The sequence below is a fragment of the Lonchura striata genome, chromosome 1 (genome assembly GCF_050655825.1).
Source record: "Lonchura striata isolate lonStrDom1 chromosome 1, ASM5065582v1, whole genome shotgun sequence".
Classification (NCBI taxonomy): Eukaryota; Metazoa; Chordata; class Aves; order Passeriformes; family Estrildidae; genus Lonchura; species Lonchura striata.
Window position 1 is genome coordinate 44,308,372 of NC_140703.1, and position 26,399 is coordinate 44,334,770.

General features: G+C 36.4%; 1 protein-coding gene across 3 annotated transcripts in view; it reads left to right on the plus strand.

Moving 5' to 3' along the window:
• DYNC2H1 (dynein cytoplasmic 2 heavy chain 1) overlaps positions 1 to 20,369 on the plus strand; it is a 143,715-nt gene extending 123,346 nt beyond the window's left edge. For all 3 annotated transcript variants that reach the window (XM_021529338.4, XM_085575766.1, XM_085575770.1), the window contains 4 exons: positions 8,673 to 8,782; positions 9,099 to 9,180; positions 15,483 to 15,599; positions 19,795 to 20,369. In XM_021529338.4, coding sequence (XP_021385013.3) covers positions 8,673 to 8,782; positions 9,099 to 9,180; positions 15,483 to 15,599; positions 19,795 to 19,953 — 468 coding nt within the window. In that variant the 3' untranslated portion in view covers positions 19,954 to 20,369. The remainder of the gene's footprint in view (positions 1 to 8,672; positions 8,783 to 9,098; positions 9,181 to 15,482; positions 15,600 to 19,794) is intronic.
• Positions 20,370 to 26,399: the final 6,030 nt, after the last annotated feature.

A 26,399-nucleotide genomic window follows, 5' to 3' on the forward strand; every position in this document is an offset into this window, starting at 1 on the left:
AAGACCATCTTATTCTAACCCCCTGGCATAGGCAGAGACACCTGGCACTAGATCAGTGCTCAGACCTGCATCCAGCCTGGCCTTGAACACTTCCAGGAATGGGGTACCCACAGCTCCTTTGGGCAATTTGCTCCAATACCTCACAGAACAACATTTCTTCTCTAATATCTAATCCAAATTTACCCTCTTTCAGTTTGAAGCCATTCCCCCTTGTCCTGTCACTACGTGCCCTTATAGTCCTTCTCCATCTTTGTTGTAGGGTTCCCATCAGGTACTAGAAGGTTGCAGCTAGGTCTCCCTGAAGCCTTCTCTTTTCCAGGCTGAACAATCTCAAGTATCTCAGCCTCTCCTCATAGGAGAAATGATCTTCTGATCATCCTGGTGTCCCTCCTCTGGACTCACTCCAACAGGTCCCTGTCTTCCCTGTGCTGGGACCCCAGGGCTGATGCAGCCCTGCAGGTGGGGCTGAGCAGAGCAGAGGGGCAGAATCCCCTCCCTGGCCCTGCTGCCCTCGCTGCTTTGGATGCAGCTGAGGACACGTTTGGCTTTCTGGGCTGGGAGTGCTCATGCCTGGGTCGTGTCCAGCCTCTCGCCCACCGGCACACCCAAGTCCTTCTCAGAAGGGCTGCTCTGATCTGTTCATCCCCAGCCTGAGCTGGATTTTACAAGACCAACTACAAGGTGTTGCACCTGGGTCATGGCACCCCCAGCCATGACCCAGGTGCAACACCTTGTAGTTGGTCTTGTAGAACCTCAAGAGATTCCAAGGGCCCCACTCCTCAAGCCTGCCTGGGTCTTTCTGGGTGGCATCCTGTCCTTCAGGTGATGAGGGTACACCTGATCCCTTTATCTATGTCATTAATAAAGATATTAAGTAACACTGGTCCCAGTATGGACTCCTTGGGGGACACCACTTGTCACTGATGTTCATTGGGACTCTGAGTCATTGATCAACACCCTCTGGATGTGACCATCCAACCAATTTCTTTTCAATCTCACAATCTACCCATAAAATCCATCTCTCTCTGGCTGAAAGAGAAGGATGTTGTGAAGGACCGTGTCAAAGGCTTTATAGAAATCCAGACAGATGGCTCATAATTCCCAATTTGTACCCTAATTAGCATCTTTTTTTTGGGGGAAGGGAAAAATGTAACCACATCTTGACCTATCTTTCTCTCTTTGAAGGAGATGCCATATTACTGAATTTGAAATGATAGAGTATCATATTGTATCCCTTTGCAAATATATTAAAAATATTTAAAATTTCAGAGCTTTTTAAATTTCAAGGCTGTAAATTCAAATTTAGTTTGTGAAGGAAAAGAAAAATAAGAATAATTATTGACTAAACCCTTCTTTATCTGTTGAGTGTGCAGTAGTTTTGCACTTGGGAATTCACAGTGAAATAAAGCAATCAGAGCAGGATACAAGTGCACTCAGCAATTCTGTAAACAGACATGACTGCATTTTAAAACTGAAGTCAACAGAAAGGCATTCAGATTTGGGGTTTTGTTCATTTCATTTTTTGATTTTTTTTCTTGGTGGATTTCTTTTTGGTGTGGTCTTTGTCTCTGAGTGTTCAACAGGGTTCATAATTGAAGAAAAAAGAAACCAAACCTTGAGTCAAAGTAGAAGAGTTGTTAAGAGTGATGGGAAGCTTAGATCCCTATTTAAGGTGTGTGAGTGATGCTTAAAGGCAGGAAGGATAAGTGCCCTCCATGCCCTCCTGCTCTATAGTGTTTCCCAGTGTGTTCAGCTGAGTGCTATAAATAGTAACTAAATTAGAATGTATGCCCTTACATGGAGGAGGATATGCAAAAACATATTGATATATTTGTAGTGGTAGTTTCACACAGTTGCTCTGAACAGAGAGAGTTATGATCCAATGAGAAATCTGTTCTCTATAACTGAACTTGGAATTTCAAAATTCCTGTCAGGCTTATACTGTTTCACAGTGTTGTATGTGCTTTTCCTTATACACACAGTGTGTTTTCTTAGAGGTTTTCTATAATTAACATTTTATGTATTATTTCTAGTATTTCATTATCCCATGTGATAAATTAAGCAATTGAAATTACTTATATATATCAGGCAAAAGGCAGTAAATAATTTAGAACTAAACCAAATATTGTTCATTCTTCAGATATGCAGATTACAAAGCTATGAAAAAGATTTATTCTGTCATGTGTATTCACGTATTTTATCATGCTGAGAAAGTAAAAAGTAATGATTTGAATATATCAACAGAAGAATCCATCAAATAAGAAACACATTAAGATATTACTAGAATAATAAAACTGAAACCAATGTGTGTATCCAAAGATACCATTGAAATGCAGAATTCCTAGTGACCTCACTAAGAGTCAAAGGCACTTATTAATTCTTCTACACTTTCGAGGCCACATCTGAATCACTTGTCTAGTTGTCAGCTTCTACATTAAAAAACATTGCCCATATTGTCCAGAGATGTTTGTGGAAATATATGATTTTTGGAGGTATCTTTGGAGATACACAGAACTACAGTAGACAATGCCCTGAGCAACCTACGTTGGTGTTGAATTTGGAGCTACTCTGAATTGCAATTGGACTGAGTGTCAAAATGCTTAATTTTATGAATAAATTATTTCTACAATGTAAGTAATTTAAAAACTAAACCCATTATAGCTAAATAAAAAGAAAACAAAAATTAATTTAAAAATATAACCAAAAAAGTGTGCTGTTTAACAAAATGTGCAATATTTTTTCCTTAAATTGCTGCCAAATGTATGTTTTTCTGGGTTGCTTCCTGAGAACAGGTGTGAATGAAGTTTTATACCATGCTAATGCTCTATAACATTCTCTTAGCTTTCAAGGGTGACTGAACATATGAAAAAGACCTGCAGTCTTTATGATGAGCTTTTCTTTTGGGATTTGACACAACAAAAGAAATTTGCTTTCAGGTTTGACAAAAGGTTGTATGAGCTTCAGAGAGCTGATACCTGCACTTGAGGTACCTTTATGCTAACTGCCTTAGCTTTACAATGCAGGAGCAACCAACAATCTATACTAGCTTACTGCCTCAATTCAAAAACCAAAGAACTTAATTACATTCTCTGTCTACACAAAGTTGTTCTTTTCTGAACAAACTATTTGCTAGTCTGGGCAGTGTTGGAGTGTTCTGTTTAATGGAGTGTAAGCAGCTTGAGCATGAGCTAGCATGATGTGTCAGGGTGCCACATCACAGCCTAGCCATGACATCATTTACTTCCTTTGTTTAAGTGGAGTTGCATCAGCCACTGTTTCCATTCTATGATGTCTTTCTAACATAAAAAAACCCCAGATTTCCTTCTTTGCCTTTTAATTGTGGTATCTTTTAGCTATTTTGGAATATGGTCCCCACAGAGTTAAACAATTTCTGGTTAGATTGCTTTAGATTGTTTAACATTCTTATTTATCTGAGAGTTAGGTTAAGCCTCAATAGTTACTAATACAGTAGAGTTCTGTGACACAGGCACAGGTGAGAGATTTTCTCAGTATTTTGACAGCCTTAAGAGAGGATATTAAGAAAAAATAAATGACTGGTAAACAAGAATGAAAAAAATGAAGAGTCCGGTGGCTGCTATTCAAGGGGTCATTGTTTCAGTAGAGGAACAAGGACTGTGAGGGAGATGCTAATGGAAAATCTGTATCTCATGGGGTGTTACCAGGGAAAATGAGCCATAGCAAAGTATGTGGTTCTCTGTTGGCTCTCTTCATTGTAACATAGCCTTCAAGCTGTTACTGTAAAACAGATTACTGCAGTGCTTCCCATCATTGCCAGTGGCTAATATAATATGTATTCTGTAGCCCTGTTTAGTCACACCAGCACCATCACAATGCAGACTTCAGCATCCCTGCTCCAGGGCTCTGCAAAGGATTTATGTCTGATGTAGTCCTGACTTTGTCCAAGTATTATTGTAGGCAGTTTAGTCTGTTAGCTACAAATTAATATTGTATGAAAACCACTGTTTTTCCCTTGCAACTTATTATTGGAGATGGGCAGTTGGTTCCACCAAGGAATAGTTCCAGTTCTTAGACTTCCTTACCCAGTTATACTCTGCCGTGTAACTGCAAATGCAATCTAGTGCCTGGTGACTGATGTACTTGGGAAAGAATAATCTAGAAGACATGAAACTAAGAGTATTGCCTAACTGAATTCTGTGTTTAGTGATCATACAGGAAATATCTGGAAGTAGGTATTTTTGGCATACGTCAATCATGAACTTGTCAGTATGTTGTTACAGTTCCTATGCATCATTCTGGTATCCATATTAAATGTAGAAAACAGAAATTTAGGGGAAGTTCCTGTTTCGATTTAAAAAATTAACTAATACAGTAATGAGAATGAGAGCACATCTGCTAATGTTTCTGTCAGCTGTACCTTACTATGCATCTGCTTCTAGCACATGGTTAGCCAGCATGCTGATGCTGAGGGACCTGAAACATTCATGCTGTAACACTGTGCTGTTGTGTTATTGCTCAGACTTCCTCAACAAACAGGGGCTCTGAGGTGTAGAAAACTGGAATACAGCTTTAATAGTATTTGGTTTTAAGCAGTAGCCATAGGGAAGGGAAGGGAAGGGAAGGGAAGGGAAGGGAAGGGAAGGGAAGGGAAGGGAAGGGAAGGGAAGGGAAGGGAAGGGAAGGGAAGGGAAGGGAAGGGAAGGGAAGGGAAGGGAAGGGAAGGGAAGGGAAGGGAAGGGAAGGGAAGGGAAGGGAAGGGAAGGGAAGGGAAGGGAAGGATTTAAACCAAACCTACACTCCAAATTAAATTACTGTGTTATTTATCATTTGCAAGTATGGGCCAACACCTTATCATATACCTGAAATACTGCAGTATTCACACATTCATTTAATAAAGGATAACTCCCTCAAGAATAATGGCTCAAGGATTTCACATATAAAGAATTACCACAAGGGAGAAAATTCTTGTATACCTGTTGTTCCTCAGAACCCTAGGCATTACCCTCTCTGGGCTCAGTGCCTGGAAAAATCTCTCTATTTCATTTCTTTGAGCTGTAGTATTGTCACTCCTGCTGGTGTTTACCACTTAGGAGCACACCTATGGAACAGCTGCTGCACTGTGAGGAAAATGGGACTGTAGCATAACTGCTTGTTTGACCTTGGCTCAGTCTAAACTCCAGTTAACTGACTACTTACTCCCCTAGCAGGGCTGCTCACCATCATTTGCTCTCAGACTTAGCCAAAGTTCTGCACTTTTTTCCCTAGTAAAGTGGAAAACTTCTAAAACTAGTAGAAAAAGTAGAATTATACTGTATAGTTCCTGGCTGTGCATATGCATGTAACACTGAATACAATTTTCCATCTAGGCACAAAAATGAAATCACTTCTCTGATGATGTATATGATTCTTTTTTCTGTGTAAGTTCTCTTTGGGGACCACAGCAATATAAAAATGCAATAGAAGAATATACATTTGGAATTTATTAAAACTGGTGAAGGAAGAGTACTTGCTTCATTTTAGAGGAGTTCTTTGATCCTAAAGCTGTATAAATAATAATGTAAAAATCTGGCAGCCTCCTTATTCCTTCTACTGTTCAATGAGGTGCTCAGTTTACTTTGGGATTATAGATGATAAGGAAGACTGCTCTCTGAAAGTGAAATAGATGTTTATTGGATGTTAAGATGCATGAAAAGATATTATTTGAGCTACCTGAGTCCATGTTAATAGACTTGGTTGTGTAAGGGTAAAAAAAAAAAAAAAAGAAAATGTTTTTATTATAGGAAACAGAACCCCACATTAATGGAAGTTTTGAAATATCCTGCCAGGAATTGCTTTGCAAGCATTTTGGGTATCACTGATAAGTTTTGATATTATATTCATAATAATAATAATTTTCTAAATTAATCTATCACAGACAGTTAAATTTCTAGTGTAATGGTAATAATAAATATTCAGAAAATATTGAAATAATGAACTTTTGAAATAAACAGTTGCAAAGAAGAGTAGATGATAGATTTTTTTTTTTACATTTTGGAATAAACATATTTTCAAGGTTAGGGTATTCAGACTTGTAGACCCCATTGTTGATATAATAGTTGCATAGTTATGTAAGACTTGGTGATGGAAGAAGGCCCTTCAGACAGAAATGCTGCATGGCCATCCAAGATGAATAAGAAGTCAAACAGCTTTTCATCACTTTGACAAATGCAGTCTATGCATGTTTCTATCAGATTTCAGATGGAAAAGGGATGTTATCTATTACAGGATTTCTCCCTTTCAAGAAACATCACTTCAGTCTTTCTACAGCTTAGCTTAAATGTCCTTCCCATCAACACCTGATCTCTTCCAGCCTTATGGCAGTGGGACTACCAGTGACAAATGATCTGTTAATAGAGTGGCATTGTCTTTTGAGACTGTAGCATTTCCCTTATAGCCTGTCCTGTGATCTTATAGGACTAAAATAAACATAAGGATAATTTTTACAATTGGGTTGTAAAATATATTTGATTGCACCTAAAATTATTTATTTAAATGGATGTAAATGAGCTTCATATTCAGCTTTATATAGAGCAGTAAAAGACATTACAATTTTGCTTTTGTGATCTAATGAAAGATTTTGTTATTGTGTACATCCTAGTGCTACTTAATTATATGAGTTCAGAATTAATATTACCCATATTGGTCTTTTAATTGGATGATACAAACATCTGTGTTCCTGACAGTGTTTCTCTTTAGCAGTTACATTAAAAGTTTATTTGATGACAGCAATATAATGATTACATTAATTACAAGTTGAAGTGATGTCTACTTCTATTACACAAAACAATTTACAAAACCTCTTCTAATCAGAATACATTTACTGCTATATGATAAAAGAAATTGAAGTCATAAGTTTCATAAAGTTATATAAAGTCATTAAAAAATCATGCAGACAAGAGTCATTAACTGTGTACATTTATCTAATGAAAAAGGAAAGCAGAACTGATTCATAATCATTTGGGTTGAGGGCTTGTAATCAGGGATGTGTCAGATAAAAAACCAAAAAACTGATTAAAGGCTTGAACATAGTGGAAACATTTTTGAGATGTGACATGCTGCCAAAATAAAATAAAACTTACTGTTATCTACTTGCATTTTCGATCATTTTGTCACTTCCAAAATGGTTCTATGGAATTATTCATCTGTCAGGAGTTCAAACAATACAATAAAGTAATTTCTAAACATGATATGGGTGCTTGGCAGGTTCATTGTGTGATGAGAGTGTAACTTCCAAGATTTTTTATTCAGTGAATAAAGCAATTTTATCATTTCTTGGGAGCTGGTGTTTAGAAATGAGTGGGGCCTGTCTTTTTCTGTTCAGTGATAGCATGTGAAATCTTATTCTCTGATTAGTTTCTATCTTAGTATTTGTAGAATCACAGAATGGTTTGGGTTGGGAGGTACCTTAAGTATCATCTGGTTCCAACCCCCCTGCCATGGGCAGGGACGCCTTCCACCAGGCCAGGTGCTCAGAGCCCCATCCAGCCTGGCCTGGAAGACTTAATCTATCTGTGAAGAGCTTATTTGTAGGGTGGGTTACACAGTGACTTCAGGTTCATGCTACAGTGCCATAGTTAGGACTGTGACTATATCATATAAATAAATTGTACCAAAGAGATAAATTGTAAAAGTTTCAGAAGATGATTTTGAGTGTGGACTGTTGCATAACCAGTCAGGTACTTAAATAATTTGTCTGAAGAGAGCAAATTCTTTGTCTGAGATTGTTAATGTGTTGAGGATCACACTAAGACTGCATTTCTTAGGATGTGTGGTTTATAAAGATGGGGAGTGCAATGTGTGTCTCTTTTCTCATGTTGGCACACAAGGTGTTGCACTGGTGAGAAATTCCAAGCTTGCTGCTCCTAACAGGCTTTGCAGCTGCCTGTGAGAAAAAGTAGAAGAAGGTTGAGGCATGTGCTCTGTAAGGATAATTGAGGACAGTTATTCCCCCCACCTTTCATTTATTGCCACCTACAACAGAGTCCAGTTTTTATTTTATAATGAATTCTGTGAATTCCTTTCTCCAACTAACACACTAAAAATGGCAGCATCAACCTAGTAGTAGGAAATATTTAAAAACCTGTTGGCAAGTACTTAAAAACTGTTACTGCATATTGAAAATCAAGTGTTTCTTCAATATAATATGCCATTTATGTGAAAAAATGATCTTAAAATGTACTTAAAAGGAATGCAGTTATTTTTCTGAATTTATTAAAGCAAAGACAGAAATGGCAGCTATTTTGATGGAAAACATAAACTCCCCAGTAAGTAAAGGTAAAATAGGGCTTCAACAATGATAGAATGGTTGAAATTATGATTTTAACCCTTCAGTGATAACTTTTCATTGTACAAAGTAAGCTGCAAATTAACAAAGAATGAAACATGAGTTTATTTACAATGGCTGAGTCATGTTACACATAAACTGCTCATTTTCTTTATATTTTACAGGGGTATTAATTTACTTTTTGCCAGTATGAAATAATAGAAATTAATATTAAGCTTTGAGGTTTGTTTACACAAACTTTTTCATTAATCATAATAATTGACATACCCACATTAATTCAAAATGTTGAAAAATCAAGTAATAATTTCAGTTATTTCAGGATTTCATTTCTTTTTTTGTTGTTGTTGTTGTTTTTTATTCTCTCTTTTAGAATTGGGTAGAAAAAGCAGAAAAACAGAAACTGTTGTCAGATACCCTTGACCTTTCTGAGCTGTTTCATCCAGACACATTTCTCAATGCCTTGCGCCAGGAGACTGCAAGGTGAGGGAAAAATAATGTGCCTATTTGTGCTAATGTGCCATTGTTCCTTATGTGTGAGGATGGTTATTTCATTTTGAGGACACAGAGCCCAAATGTTACGTCAATTGTTGTCATCAATAATCTTATTTTTATTTCTTTAAGTAAAATAGCTGTTACTTGTTTCAATGCTGATTGTTGTGGTTTTTTTTCCGTTATTTTTCTTCAAAGTAAGACTTAGGATATGGTACACATTGAAAACACATTGAGTTTTGTTTTGTGTTTGATATCCTGTTGTTACACATCTGTAAGATTCACTGTCTGTGTGTTTTCATTGCAGAGTAATGAGGTGTTCAGTGGACAGTCTTAAATTTGCAGCTTCATGGAAAGGGCGAATACAGGAAGGCAAACTCCAAGTTAAGGTATTTTACTAGGATATTTTACTAGGATTTTGTGAGGATGTTTTATCAGTATATTCCAAATCATCTGTCCATACACTTCCTGGAAAACTGAGCTATAAATAATTGGTGTATCTGGGAGAAAAAGGCTGGTTAATGGTATACAGCTACTAAAATGGCAGTGCAAAATTCTACAGAAATTAGAAAAGGAAGGCAGTTATCTTTTTTCCCCTCCCTGGTCACTGTTCTCTTTTTAAAATTAAACCTATTGGTCCATTCTCCTCAACCACCTCTTAGATGAAAATTGAAGCTGCAATTTTATGAGTTAAAATCTCACTCTTGTCCAGGTAGAGTGGCTGCTAGCCAGAGGAAATACACATGTAAATCTGTAAGCCCAAGGCCAAGTGTTAGCATTTCTTTAATCACTGAAAGGAAACTACTGAGGAAGTAAACCAAAGTAAACTATAAGATGACTAGTTTTTAATAAGATAAAAACCCAACAATTTTTTAATGATTAGTTAAGCCTACAGCCAGCAGCCATAAAGTCACTACTGATTGCTTTGAAAGCAAAGTAGAGACTAATCCTCAAATGGTTTGATTTAGCTTCTTAACATTCCAGGTAAAACTGCCTTTGCTCAGCACAAAGGTACTCTCTGTGCAGCATTTTTTTAACTTAATTTTGTAGGGAACTGACAAAATAAGTTTTCTGTGCTGTGTCTTCCCACAGGCTGTGTCTTCCCAAAATGATGCTGCACAGCTCTAAGTTCTGTGTTCAGCATGGAGCACAGCCCTTAAAACCACATCCTCACAGAGCCACTTGTGCCCAATGCAGGGCACTTAACAGCAACTGTTGGACCCATGGAGCTAAAACAGAGATTGCTGGATTAGGAGAGAGAGAACAAGAGGCAGGGCACCTTCTCTAGACTGGTAATGCAGACAGACACAAGGCTGTGGAAGATATGGACTGGCTCCTGACACTGCCAAAATCTGTTAGTACAGAATATGTAAGATTTCATATTCCTAAAATATTAATATATTGCAAAGCCAGTAAAGATAACTGTAATCATCCAATCTGCCCTAAATACAGTGCAGTCTTTTGAACTTTGTTGAATTAATTCCTGTTGGAGCTAGAGAATATAATTTTGCAAATTCTTCAATCTTGATATTTAAATAAGAGTAGTGATTGCTGCTTATTTTCGTAGGAAGCATGAGAAGACAGCGGTGTAGAACTTGCAAATAAATAAACCAGGGAACTTTTAGGGCTTGGTATAAACCTGGTATATGACAAACCTCAGAGTCTGCAAATAATATGGTCTGAGGTTACAGATTCAGCCAAGGCTTCTAAGGCCATAGCAGTAAGTCAAAACTAAGTTTCACATCTCAGACCAGTCATTCTTGTAGGCTAGCTATCTTCTGCAGATGGTAGAAGCTTGAAGGTCTTCAAAACCATATTAATATTTTTGAAAAATGTCAGAAGTCAATGTCAAGTACCTCAGCTCCTAAATGACATTACCTCAGTATATTCATATATTAAAAAATATCACAATATTTTACAGTTGCCAGATTGAAAGAGCTGGTTGGCAAATAAAGAATGAGAGGAAAAAGTTTTGCAAAAGTACTCCAGTTTTTATTAAACTTCTAACTGAAGTTTAAAATGTTTTACTCTTTGAGAATTTATGTGGTAAATTTTTGGCAATGCTAGTTAAAGTACATTGTTAGCAGTCTATATCATGTGTATGCAGAAAGGTTAATATATATGATCTATTGCTTTACAAGAATGTGTCATGTTCTAAGAGGGATTGAAAATCAAAAGAAAATTTTGTTTAAGAGGAAATTCTCTGCCCCAGGAATAGAACAAGCAGTTCAGTGAGTGGTTATTTTTAGCAAAACATCAGAATCCTGTTAAGTTTCTTCACTTGATTTGAATATTATCTTTTCCTCTGGAAGAGAAATACTCATTGATTCTCTATTAGTAAGAAATTACTAGTATTTTCACTGCTCCTCTTAGTCTTTGATGAATGGAACAATTTGCAATGCTGAATATTTAAATTTCCCTACCATGAGTCCTTCCTCATGCTCATGGAGAACTGAGGGGAAACTTTCCCATTAGTAAAGCTATATACCACAAGGACTGTAACTAGGCCATAAAAGTGTCATTGATTCAGAAAAATAATTCTCTAAAATATTTGATAAGGATCCTCCTATTTGATAAGGATCCTCTGGATTGTACATTAAAGTTGGTTCACCAGAGCAGTATGAATTTTAATACTGGTAAAGTAAATATTTTATCTGCAGTTTCAAGAATTCAGGCTAACCTTGTTGAATGGGAACCTATTCTGAGTAGGAACTCAAAAAAAAATAATTCCATCAGCAGAATAGATAAGTCTTTAAACACAAACTGTGGCGAGATAGCTTGTTTTATCCCACCTAAATCAGAAATTGTAGCTTATCAGACTCCCCTGCAGGAACCATACCATGGTATAGGCTATTCTGAGGTTTATCAGTCTCAATTGATGCTAATGTTATTATTTCACCTTATGTAATTAACTCCACTGAGAGATTTAATTCTGTACTCACAGAGTTTGGGGACACTGTTTCAGGGTCTGGGAGGGTTGTGCATAAGTCCACAAATATTTAAAGGCTTAATGGACTGTCTCTGTTGAAGGACTGGCACAAGTAGGAATGCAGGTGAATTTAAACCTGATAGTCACACATACTTCATATAGCTTTCTTAGGAAGACTGTCAGGCATGGTTTTGAAGGCATATTCTTCAAGATTTTTTATTACTTTTTTATTTTAAAAGGTTTTGATGGCTTAGAATTTGTTCTGTGATAAGGGAAAAAAGAAGATTTCCTTACAATCTGTATGATGAAAATGCTTTCTCAATCTTGCTGTGATTTTAAAAAATGGCATCAAGCTTCAGCAGTTGTAGATGGTTGACATTTCTATGCCTAAAAATAAAAATAATTGACCCTATGATCATCTGTAAGTTAGAAGCACGCAGTGCCAAAACTGTCATTGAAACTGCAAAGTAGGCAGAGGAACACTCAATCAGGCCAGGAATACACCTTAGTCTTATATGAATTATCAAATCAGATGTTAAATTATCAGTGTTAATTCAGGTGATGGTTTAGATGCATGATGTGGAGTCGATCTCCTCTAGTAGGATGTGATGAATATTTGATTTAGAATCTGTCTGTATAAAATTCCGCCTTCCTCAATATCACTTAAAATCAATCTGTATGAAATTACACCTTCTTTAATATCACTCCAGGTTGCTTTAACAAAAGGTACTGAAAATGTATGGCTATTGCACTAAAATCACATATTGATATGCAAATGCATCTCTTCTGTTTGCTTTGTGCACTGATTGTGCTGTTGTACGACAGCAGGTAGTCATTCCTTTTGGCATTCCATTTTCTGTATTGTAGAAAAGACTGAAAGAAAGGAAGAAACATGGCAAGAGACTTATTGGGTAATAAGTAATTTCACCTTGGGTAGAACTTAATATGCATAGTGACAAATAAAAAATTACTGAGAGTCTCAAATATACGAGTGTTAATATCAAAACTATACTCTTAGCAACTGACAGATATATTATTAGAAGGCATCCTGAGAGGTTTTTTTTTACAGTATACCTCCATCCTGAAATATCAATAAATGAATGATGGAGGCCTGTAGAGGTAATGAAGTGAAAATATGACTTCCCAAAATCTGCTGCAGTTTGGATCGTGTAGTGGAAAATTATGGCATTAATTAGTAAGGGAAAATCTGTTGCAGAGAATTTGAAATTTGGAAACAGGCCTGCTTTGGACCATGGTATCAGCACACTTTCTACAAAGGTATTTCAAAGAAATATAGTCTGTAATGTGTAAAAATAACTTTTTTGAACCTAAAATAGTACCGATAGCTGTGAACAGCCAAATTCATTATAAGAATTAAAAATTATCTTCAACTTCTGCCATTACTCTCTGGTGAGTTTCAAAGATACAATGATTATATTACAGATGCTGTGAAATTCATGTCCTTCATAGTACTTGTAATTTCTCTGTACTATTTTTTATAGAAATGAAAACATGTCTATGGGCATAGTCAGTCAAATGGTATTGGAAAGTACATTGTTCTAGTAGTGTTGGGTTGTTTCCTTAATGTCTTTTAATATTCAATGAAAGTAAAAATTTGATCTTAATCTTCAAAGGAGTTTCTACCATTGGTTTCCAGGGGTTTTCCAGGAGATCAAATGGTATTTTACATAACTATAATGTCAAAGGGACTGCCAATATCAAAAGAAGAAACATGCAGTAAATAGTTTTTTCAATATTTTTTTCTACTTCTATAGAAATTTCTTTCAGAAATGTTTAGGATGGCCAGACCTTTGTACACCCTTGCAACAAACTTTAAAACCTCTTCATTAGACCAATCTTTGTGCAATAACTTTGCCAAGGTTACTTATTTAACTGTGGTCCCTAAAAATATTCCCTGCAGAAAGCAAGAAGGATAGAAGGAATAACATAGGAAATGAATATTTCTAAAATTTGTGTAAAAGTTAGACAAAAAGTCTACTCTGAACTTTCCATTTGGGGTTGTTTTGGCTCAAGTTATCCACAGCTTTGGGGGTTTCACTGTAAGTCCTAGTCTCTATGAAGCACAGATTGCTCCAAAGAACATTGTCACTTCTCTGGTCACTGTCTGTCCAAGGAGAAGCACAGATTTGTTGTATTTCATTTTTTAATGCCATGGTTTATAACCTGGTTTTTTTTCCATATTAGAATGTGTACATCTGCACATTGTAGGGAAGACTCCCCAGCTCAGCATTGAAAGAGAAACATGAGTTTGAAAAAGCAAATTCTTGAATACTGTAATGGCCTGTCTACAATCAAAAGAATAATTAGATATTAAAAATGCAAAATGTAATCTTAGCTAGTTTACAGTTAAAATATTCTTAATGAAAAACCCCTAACACTGAGGAGGAAAGCATTGCTTTTCAAGCATGACAGTAACTCACATTGTGTTACTGTTTAATTCCATCTTTTGATGTAAAATACATAATTTTAGAATACTAAAATTACTTGAGGAAATTATATCCATGTTGTCTTCTGTGATACCGATCTTCATTGTAACATCATACTTCAACCCTTTTTTTCAATCTGATAGATGTTTCAAAATATCTTGCAAGGGAAGATATATTAGCAAATGACATTTTTCTCCATTTTGCTTATGTGATCACTCATCCAATTTTCAGCAACATTGTATTTCCTAATTCCAGCACTGCTTTATGAACCTTGCATTTGGTGAAAACCAACCTCAGTATGATAAATTTAATTCAGGGCTTTAATATGATAGTATAACAGGCAGATGATTTTCAGATTATAGCTTCAGTTACAGATCTGCTGCAGGTGGATAGTTAGCCTTTTGAAAAGCTGCATGAAAGTTATTATTGAATTAAGTTTTATTACTGTTAAAACTGAAGTTCTCACTTCAGCGGGCCAAAAAAAATTATTATTATTATTATTATTATTATTATTATTATTATTACTATTACTATTGCTATTGCTATTACTATTATCAAAGTAGTAGCATTTTTAATTGAGGAAGATAAAGCTATCAGCAAATTTGGGGATTTTTTTTTTAAGGAATCTAGAATAGATATCACTAACTTATGGAATACTCCAGAGAAGAAAAAATACAACATGTAATTCAGAGGCTGAAATTACTTAATTAAAAGAAAACACTTGAAACATGTTGCAAACAAAAGCATTGTATAGTTACTTAAAGCAGCATCTGTGATTCTTATTTAATTTTTTGCCAAACAGCAATATGTCTAAGAAGTCTTGAGTTTGTTAAATAAATTTTTATCTCATATTATTTCAGTGTATTTTGTTTGCCTCTGCTGAAGCTGCGTAGCTGCGCATTCCATTCTTTGAAAGCTGGGCTCAGACTTCCAAGCAGGAAGTCATGCTTATTGCAGTGATTGTTCTTCTTCTCAACATTGTAATGATTGTGAACTTGGCTGTTGCTACCATACTTCCATTAGTCTAACGCCAGGCAACTGCAGTTCCATAAGTGATGGCATTTACAGGTGTTTTTCTCCGACATTTCAAAGAATGTGATTCCAAATCAGAGGAAGTTCACAGTGAAGTGTGGTTCAGATCTTGCTTTTAAATCATGTTTCCTATACTCACAAAGAATATAACAGTAATTAGTTTCCTGTTATTTAAAAAGTTTGTCACAGTAAAAAGGTTCATCATTTATTAAAGTACAGTGTAATCATTATTGACATTTTAATTCTGTTATTTATGTTTGAATATTTTATATTTCCATGGCAGATCAGTGGCTTACAACTGGAAGGTTGTCGTTTCGATGGAAATCGACTTTCGGAAAATCTGCATGATTCTCCCAGTGTGTCATCTGTTCTCCCTTGTTACATGGCCTGGATTCCACAGGTACTAAATTATTAAAAGCCCTAAACTTTCAAGACCCATAATTTGATTTTTTTCCTGTGTAGTAGCTTTTCAGTATGATGTTGCTGACCTGTTTTCCTTTTGTTTCAAAAGAAAAATTCCAGTCTTTACTAGGAAAAGCAGTTGCTTATTTTATTTAACTTATTGTAATTTTGTTAATATTCTTCAGCTTGTATTGCTTAGATGAAGGCAAGGGTTTTATTTCAGCCATACCTTTGTCTCTTTGTCTTTTAAAAACATTAACATATTTTCAAACCCGTGTTTAGTAAATATGTACATGTGTTTGGGAGTTGATTCCTAGAATATATTTTCTGTGCATTTTAAATATTAAAGTAAAATGCAGTGGTAATAAAAAAAGAGAGAATATGATGTGAGCTGTAAGCAAAGAAAGCCTTTTTCCTACTTAAACTAATTTTAAAAAAATGCCAGTGCTTGCAGATTTTAAGATGAAAGCAAAGTAATCCAAACAGTAAAAACTGCTACTGCTTCTGCCCTCCAATTGACATAGCAATCACTGATAAATAAGTCAGAATGTATTCAAGGGTGTTAAAAAATTGCTTACTACAAAATTCATCCCACCTACATTTAGGAAGCCCATCCCATCCGAAGACATCTGGGATGAATCTCTCCGGGTGTGACTCTAGAGACAGCCTAGACCACTATGATGACCTTTGTGTATTGTGACAGATTTTGTGCAAGGAGCTCCATTGCTAACACACTGCTGTATCTCAACTTTGTTTTTCTCTCATTTTTTTTTCCAGCAGGGGAAATATAGAATCATATTATAGTACAGCATTAGAAGTATAAATGTCAACAGGTTTAGACCTTGAACACAGAAGTAAATCCTAGCCACCACCATCTGCTCCCAGCTTGGTTAGGAATGAAAATTTTTTAAAAAAGACGAAAAATTAAAACATTATACAACCTCTTCCAAAGCTGACCAATGAAAGATTTTTCAGTTTTTCAGTAATTACAGGGTTTGTTTTTTTCAGATTAGTAAACAGATTTCTTATTTACTTGAGAGGTGGTAATGGGAATTGCCAGATATTATAATATATTGGCTCAGTGATGGATGATAATATGTGTGGTTTTCCATAGTAACACCAAATGGAAACACATTTTTAATGACAATTCTAAGTAGTCCTCCCATTGTTCTGAAAGACATTTAGCCTGTATTTGAAATAAAAAAGATTTTTAGTATTTTTCTGAATAAGACTATTTTTTAAACTGCAAAGGTAGGATGCAAAAGTTTCATGTGAAATCAGCAGAGAGCTTTATCCATAAAATTAAAAAATTAGATACTTCAATAATCAATTAATTAAACTTTTTCACATGTACTTATATTTGAAATTGATAACAGCTGACATCTTTGTGTTGGCAAAAAAATAGAATTCATAGAAAACACAGGCCATAACTTGTCAACTGCCCAACTTGACACTGCACAGGGTCTCTAAGGAGAGTTTTTCTGAATTGGTCTACACTTGAGTTGTTTTACAATGACTGTCAAAATTTACTATAATCAAATACTGTGTTCAGAAACCAAAGCAGAATTGGATATCATTAATTTCCCTTAATTTCATTGCCTCTCCTTAGGAAAAGCGTGCATAAAATTGAACATATTTTCTTGGAATTTTTAGGGTTTGAACTTGGTTTCTTTTCTCCAGAAATGCATCTTTTGAAATCTACTGAGCAAAAGTATATGTATAATGTAATGTTTTGAAGTAATTTTCAACCAAACATAAAGAAGCCTACAGAATTTCTCTGAGAGAAGCCCCTCAAAATCCTGCAGTGCTCTAAACAGAATATTTTGAGCTACTAACATTATGCTTATTCTCATTAAACTGTGAAGGTCCTTTCTAGTTTTAATCCACTGATGGATCCCATGCTGTGAAGTGTGTCACTAAAGAAGAAGGAACTGTGTGTGAGGCAGTCTGACAAAGAGAACTTTTGGACTGTACTTAAGCCAAGGGCATAAGGATTTATGCCCTTGTACATAAGCCAAGGACATAAGTGACTCAAAAAAGACTTTCACAGAATGGTATTAACCCTCCAATAATGTGATTCCTTAAAACATCAGTGGGATTGAGAAAGGCACAAGAACAGATATTTCATTCCTAAAAAGTGTAAAAACAGGTCTTTGAAAGCAAACTGGCCAGCTTCTGGCTCCCAACTTTGGCAAAATTTAAATTCTCTGATTGACATTTCACTCTCAGTCTGGCTAATATTTTGTCTTCTTCAGTAGTGTTAACCAAAGGATAAATAGGGTAAGTACAATCCTTCTGAGAAGAGCTGAGTTCTCATTATTAAGTTACTCTATACAAATATTACCACACATAGATCTTCTGCAAGGATTGAAACACTTGTCCAAAAGATGGGGGAAGTTGATTTTCAAAAGGAAAAGCAAAATTCTTCAGTAATGACTTTACACTTCACATGCAAGGCAAAGTGCTTGAAACAGTTATGGTTTGCGTATTTCCTTTTTCCTGATTTTAGTTAATTTTTAATATTGGAGCATCACTAACTCACATTCGATGTGATTTGAGTTAAAATGACACAATTTTATTTAAAATTCTTTTCTGACAAGTATTCTGCTTTGTTATTTGGTTCTTGAAAATCTGGCATTTCTTGTTGACAGGATGGGACATTTTGAGTGTGACAGAAAACACGCTTAATATATACCATTTGAATCAAACCCTGAACTATTTGCAGTAACTAAATACGTCATGGGTTGAAATTAGGTGCTGTAGGAAGTCTAGACGGAGTCTTTGAGCTCAGTTCTGTGGTCACACTTCGGGACAATGCCCCATGCAAAGCCCTAGGAGGAGACTGCATCCAGTTTGTAGTACAGACAGCAGAGAGGAGCAGTTCAATAAAGTAGCCTGGAACGGGTGGGGTGAGGTTTCTTGGATTGTAGTTCCTGCAGCATGATGCTTGCAGGTATCTCAGGTCACACCAGGGCTGTGCCACAAGAGGAGTGTCGGAACCCCGGCCTGGTTCAGGGGTTCCGTGTGGTGGAAAAGTCTCTCCTCCAACCCGTGCTTCCAAAGAAAAACTCTACAGCCTCTTGTTGTTCGGTCTCAAGGCAGTTTATTGTTAAATTATCTAAAAGATTGTCTTCTTGGGCTGCGGCTGCTTGGTCAGCGGCCTAGGCAGAGGCACACACACACCCTGACATCCTCTCTGTCTGCTGTCTGCTTCTTCTCTCCCTGCCCAGGGCTGCTGCTATCTTTTATATGATATATTATGTGATACATGTTTACAGTTTTTCTCCAATACCTACTACCTATATTAAATGGTGCTTTTCTACTCTAAACCAATCCATAAGTGCCAAAATCATCAAGAACATGGAGGCAAGGAAGAAGAAAGAGGAGGAACAGGACCGGCCTACATTCCTCATCTTAAAACTTCTGACCCCCAAGTACAAAGTAAAAACCCCCCTGTACAGGTGCTAAAACCCCCCTCTAAAACACTAAAAAATTCTTCCTTCTACTTTGTAACTACTTCTACTATAATATCTAAACTTTTGTGACTTCTTGTTCCACCTCCAAAGTTGGTAACTCCTTCCATGGCTCAAACTCAAAATCACAGCTGTTTTCCAGCTGCCTGCCAGGGTCTAAAATGCTTCTGACCAGGGCCTGGAACCTCTAAAAATGTCTGAGAGACGTTTTGAGTTCTGACAGAGGAGGGTAGTGTTTGCTGCAGGGATGGAGGGGTCTGCCAGGGCACAGGCACCGCAGCACTCCAGCCTGCCAGGATAGCTGCTCCCCACACTACAGCACAGGGGCTCCTCAGCAGCTTTCTCCCTGCAGAAAACTGATCTACACTTCCCTTAGTCTGGTTTGCAGAACCCTTCTGATGTGTGATTGTTAGGAAGGCTTTAGCTGAAGGAAGATTTTTATATGTAGTATATATATAAACTACATATATATACGTATATATGTTTTTATATGTAGTTACCTTGTTACTTCCTTCCTGGTGTTTAAGTTATGGAGAGAGAAATTTTTGTGAAGTCTCTGCTTCTTTCAATCCTTCTCCTTAGTGCCCTGAATGAGGACTTTCTTCAAGGCTGCAGTGTCCAAACTGTGTCTTAAGTTTAGATACCATACCAGTGGAGAATATTGCTTTCTCATGCTTTGTTGTATTTTTATGTAATAATTAAGTGCTTGTTTGTTGACAGGATGCATATGGTCCATATTCTCCAGAGGAATGCATATCTTTACCAGTCTACACTAGTGTGGAGAGAGACCGTGTGGTGACAAATATTGATGTACCTTGTGGAGGAAACCAAGACCAGTGGATTCAATGTGGAGCTGCTTTATTTTTGAAAAATCAGTAATCTGAAACTCCATTAACTTGTGAAATTAAGATACTTTTAAATATCTAATTTCTTACTTACTAAAATAGAACTTTAGATTAATTGCTTTTATATTTTTAAAGCGATGGTTTATTAATTCCTGCTTATTTTTTTAAGATATATTCAAATAATTCTACTTGATGGAACTTCAGTGTATCTTTGTGGGATATTGTAAAAATTAACATGGCACTATTAGTAAACTGCTAATTTGGATTGTTTATGTAGATTGTAATGTGCTATATTTCTTTCTTGAAGTTGTTGAAATCTCTTCTGTTTTGCTCAGAAATATTGAATAAAAATTCAAAGTCAGCATTTTTTCTTTGATATTTTTTCATTATCCTTTTGAAACTGTTATTGATATGCCTCTGTTATTTAATAAAACAAAATTTAAAAACTTACCTTTTGTATCTGAAATTTAATGTTTTACTTGAAAAGAAGAATCAGGATAAATGTTTCAGTCTCTTTTAATAATGTTTTTCTTGTATTTGATTTCTTTGTATAGGTAGTAAATAATAGGACTTTGACAGACTTCGTGTGGAGTTACAAAGTTAGATTACTGACATGAGTATTATTCAGAAGTTACTGAAAAAAAATTATGAAACTGTACTAAGTTCCAGTAAAAACATGCACATAAAGGCCTGCAATAGCCAAACGATTCCTTAGACAAAAAAAAAAACAATCAATCAAACAAAAAAAAACCCCAAAACAAACAAACAAACAAAAACACCAAAAGAGAGAAAATATTCTTCCATACTAGACTTTCTTGAAGATGAAAAGTTTTGCAGAGGGCATACTTTTAATTCCCATAGGCACATGTAAAGAATATGCTGCAACTTTCCCTTTTGGATCCAACATTTTCATAACCTAGACTGAATTTCAGCTATCATATATCTCAAACTGAGGGTTCTGTATACTGACTTTTATGAATTCCAGCTTCTTTTTTGTGGGCAGGTAGAGAAATACAGATAACTACCTGTTATGATAAAGATGTCTGGAAAATAATACATCTTTTTTTAATCTACCTTGCAGAGAAAGTAAAGATCAGAGACGTAGTAGGTGGCTTTGATGACCCATCTTGTAATGGGAAATAAAAGTCTGTAATGGGAAATAAAAGTAGCGAGAGATAGAAATCCTGAAAGGAATCATAAATAGAATATTCTAGGGATTTCCTTGATTTGGTTTTTTAAATTTTTTTCTCTCCTTGTTGTAAGGTTCAAAATGTCTTCCCTATTGCCAAGAGAAATATGATTATTTTTTAAAGTCTCTCCTTTCAAGATTCCTCTTGCTATATATTTAGTCTTACTGATTCTATTAATATACAGATATTGATCCTATCACAAAGAACCAATATAAAAGAGACTTCTCCCGACCTACCACACCATATCTCTATTTCAGGGTCAGGAACTGATTTAATTTCTTACTGATGACTTGTCTGTATCCTAATCCCCCAAAACTGGCCTATCTGAAGGTTTGTAACCTCTTCTATCATCCACTATTGCCACAGATTTAGAACGGTGGAATATTTCTCAGCTCACACCATCAGGAGTTTTGTTCCCAGACATGCATTCATGCATTTCTGTCAGAGCCTTCTGCTAGCCAGCTTGGTTAAATCTCATTTTGTTTGGTTGTTCTCTCAGTGTAGAGCCCCTTCAAATTACTGGAACTGTCTATTTGCTTCTGCTCTTTCTAAGACCTTCCCTGACTGATATGAAGAAAACCCAATCTTCTTAATGTTTAGCTATAACTGGAGCATTGAGTTTTGTTTTTTTTTTTTTATTTATTTGGACAGAGATCCTGTGGGAGCCCATTGAGGCTGATCTTTGTTACAGATGTGAAAGGCTCTCTCTTCAAAGAGACACCTCAAAGAGGTGTCTTTGATGTCTTTAGTTTTTTTTCAGCACAGGACAAAAAACTGATTTAAATGTCAAGCTAATTTTTCAGCTTGAAATCTAGTAGATTTTTAGTTATATAATATTATCATCACAGGAATACCCCCAATCCTTGGGAGCTGTATATTACACTCACAGTGTATTAAGCAGTGGGTTTGATACTTACTTTGTTTAAGTGAATTAAGTTTACTAAGCTTTCCTTCTCATAACTGGAGTTATAACCCTAATGTTTTAGATGGCTCACAGATGACCTAAAGAGGAAAAAAGGAATTACTTATCCTGTGTTCCTTTATACATATTGTCAGTTTGCATTTAATAATGTGCTTTCTTTCTACACAACATTGTAATCTAAATGAATGACACTGTAGATAACTGCTACTCTAGATCATAGGAATTGTATTTTTGGCAGTAAAAACAGAACTGCAGAGTCGTTATTACCACCAAAGTACAGCTGTATCACATGCATAGGCCTTTGAGAAGTATGAATCAGGAAACATAAGAAATAAAAACATCAGAAATGCCTTAATGGTCTGCATAGGGTTGAAAGAGTGTTTTCTGCTATTCCGTTTCAAGGGTATAGGAATTTGTAAGACTAAAAAGAGATATATAAAGAGATCTTAGAAAACACACATTGCTCTGTAAACACTCTCTTTGAAGACTTGAGAAAGGCAAATCTTCAGGAAGTGCAAATTGTTATCAACAGAAATCAAAGTGACACAATGCAAAGTGAAAAACTTTAAAAGGATAACAAAACCTTTGAAAATAATGAAGACTATGCAGTAATATCTGAATGTCTTTAAAATACATTTTTTTTTTTTTACAAATGCATGTATTCATTTTATCTTTGAAAAGGAACAGTTTCTTCCTTTTACACCTTATAGCAATCAGTTTCTGTGAGATATTGGTGCTGTCATCCATTGCAAGATGTGCTCTTTGGTGCATTTAGCAAATTCACTGCAAGTCTACTGACACAAAGCGTGCTGTGTGCCCAAACAGGAATACAGGTTTGTTGAAGAGTCAGTCTCACTTTGTGCTATTTTGGGTAAACAACCTTTCAGAAACAAGACCTATGATGTTGATAGAATACCTCATGTTATTGTGCTAAGTTAAGTTAACTTAGGATTTTTTTTCCCCGAAAATTTCTAGAATTTCACTAAAATACAAATGCTGCAGTGGAAGGCAAGTTATGCAAGTTATGCTGAGTATAAATAGAACTGGTGATGCAAGTTGTCTTTCCCCTCTGTTTCTTTATTTCAGCTTTCAGAGACCATTACTCAGAACAGCAGTAATTTGTCCCCAAACAGCTATATCATTGTTAGAGTTGAAGGGGGAATAACCTGAATTCCATGCTCAAAAAGCATCAAATATGAATTATATGAGTTCTTAAACTGATAAGCTGTCTTTTAACAACAAAAATGGGTTTGAATAAATTATGCTTAATATTGGTTACCATAATAAAAATGTGCAGACTTTACCAGGACTAGAAATTTCCATATGAAGATTTACATAGACATTTTAATTCCCTTTAATTTTTACATTTTTAATCTTCTGAAAATGAAAGGTGTGAATAAGAAACTAGATATGGGAGAGTCTGAAGACCAATAAAAAGTGGGTCATGCTTGAGAAAACAAGCTCAGCCTCTGTGTGTTCTTATGTTGTGTTCTCCTCTGAAGATGTGCCGCTTCATCAGTGCACTGGAGCTCTTCACGGATCAGAAGCTTCCCTGGAGACCCATGTGCCTGGGAGACCTCATTCTCCTTCACCTCAGCCCATGGCCTCCAGTCAGTGAGGCTGTGTAACTCAGCCCCATCTCCTGGAGCTGCATTTCATTTCAGATACTGAAGCTCCTTACAGCAGAGCTCACCAAATGAATGTGTTTTAAGAACTGCCAGTCTTTAAAATCTAGATTTCCTCCTACTTCTCATGACTTTTATCAAAGATACCTAGAAAGCAACAGAAAAAAGTATTTCTGTGTGTTTGGTGCAAAAAGAAAGACTATTCACTGGCCTGTTTTAGAAAATAAAGGAGCAAAATTGGTGTTCTTTGAACAGCTTCACAACTGTTGTTAATATGGGCTACAGTGTACCTCACAAATAGTTCTTAGGGTATGATCTTTGTGGAAATTGAGGTGGTTATTTCCTTTTATTTTAAAGTTGAGTTAATTTGGCCTAATTATAGCACAAAAATAATCATGATAGAATATCCAGAGATCTTTGTACAGGCTAGTTCTAGAATGAGTGCATGACAGGCTATTCAGTGCAAGAATTTGGGTATTCACCCTGCCTGAGAATATGCTGCAATTCTACTTTTTCCTCATCAAAGCCATCTGCATTGCAGTGTCTTGTCCAACACATAAATTATCTGAGAGCACATGTCATTTGAGCACAGTGTAAATACCCTGTCTGTTGTTCATTCTGCTGGGTGATCCTGTAAGGGAAGCTGCCTGAACTGCAGTAAGAAGATGCCCTAGATGGATGTCAGATCTGTGTACTCTAACTGGGAGCACTTTCTACAGAAGTGTCAGAATTGGTACTGCCTTTGCATCTCAGGAGAGAGCAAGCTGCCCCAGCTGTCTTTAGAAGTCATAGATATAGACTTCATAATTTTCCTCCAGCATTAGACCTACTTAATTTTTCAGAGCAGCAAATATGGATTATTATTATTATTATTTTTATTTTATATTATCTTACCATCTTATTCTCTTATTCTTATTAACAGATCAGCCTTGGAAAAAGTAATTAGTAATCATGCTTATGAAATGTTTCAGATAGGCAATTTCATTGTCAGAGCTGACTCGTCTCAGCCCCTGGCAAGGTGAGTTCTCCTCACACAATCGCACATGGTTATACTGCCATGCCTAAGAGGATTTTGATGCACTTTTCTCTACCTGCTGAGATCGGGAAGAAATGACAATGTCTTCAGAGCGCTCTTGGGGTGGGCACGGTCATATCAGCGTTTCCCACTAGATGGTACTGTGGTCTAGATCCTGGTGAGAGCCTGGCACAGGGGACTGAGGTGCGTTTGGAAGGTAAAGACAATTTATAGTCTATACAGCATTGCATCAACAGTCCGTTCCAAAGGAAATTTCTTACAGCAGTGCTGAATAAGCAGCCACATCTTAAAAAAATATGCTTCTAGTTAGTTGTGATGTAGGTCTTTTTAGAAATAAGTGATTCAGCAAATGAATTTCTCCTTTCTTCAAGATGCCTGGTTTGTGCAAGTGGAAAAGGCACTGACTGACCACTCTGGCCCATTTGCAGCTATTTCTGTACATCTTCAGAGTCTGCATAGGAAGAAGGAACAGTGAGGGCAAGGGTGCCCTTGCAGCATGGAAGGCCACCAGCTTCTTGCTCTGCACCAGGGAGAGTGTGGCCAGCAGGCTGAGGAAGGTGATCCTTCTGTGCATGGTATTGGCAACACACACCTGCATTGTGGGCCCCGTGCTGGGATCCCCAGGGGAGACACAGACATACTGGAGCAAGTCCAAACAAGACATTGGAAAACTTGAGACAGTTCACTGAGACAGTCAAGGGGCTGAAGCACATGACTTATGGGGGAAAACTTAAGGAATTGACCATCTTCAGCCTGGATAAGAGGCAACTTTTATGGGAAGGGACTTATTGGCAGCTTGACATTGTCTACATTGAGGTTATCAAATTTCATGCTGGGAGGAGAGGGGACAAGATGTCATAACTGTACACAGGAAAAAATATTATGCCCCTGAGGATAATCAGGCACAGGTTTCCCAGAGATGTTGTCCAGTCACCATGCTTGGAATTACTGAAGATTGTACTGGATAAGACCCTGAGCAATCTGTTCCAACCTCAGTGCTGATCCTGCTGTTGGGGGACCTCTTGGTGTTCCCTCCAACCTGAAATATACTATGCCTCTGCCTGGTGAATTGGTTACATGTTCATCATTTCAAGCACACTGTATAAATTACAGTAAGAAAATAATGTCCTTCTGCTCTTTTTACCTTTTGCACCATATAGAAATGACCTGCAAGTCCTTCAGTTTTACTGCTGCCTCATAAGCTATCAGCAAGTTCAGGGGTTAGTCAATGGAAAATGAAGCAGTTCACAGAATAAATGGATGAATGAAATGTTAAACCATAATAGACCAAGCCAAAAACAATTTATAGGAACCTCAAGGCATAAACCAAAAATAAATGTTCTGAACACTTCAGAAGCAAGATGCCTGCCAAGGGGAATATTGGGTTATTAGATGAAGTGTAAAAAGAGTACTCAGGGAAGGTAAGACCACAACAGAAACCTAAATTATTTGCATCAAAATTCACTTCAGAGAACCTGAGTGTGGGTCACATATGATATCATACTGACATCTCAGTCTGTGGTTTTTAAATAAGGGATGAGCCTTAGGGATCATCTTAAACTGACCTGTCAAACAAAAAGTTTTAGAATAAACTAGAAAAGAGTTGCAAGAAATAAGTTATTAGGTCCTCATCCAAGAGTCCTTAAGAAACTTAAGGAACTCCAACACAATGTTGCCTCTCTGGTCAATAGGTGAGGTGTCTAACCT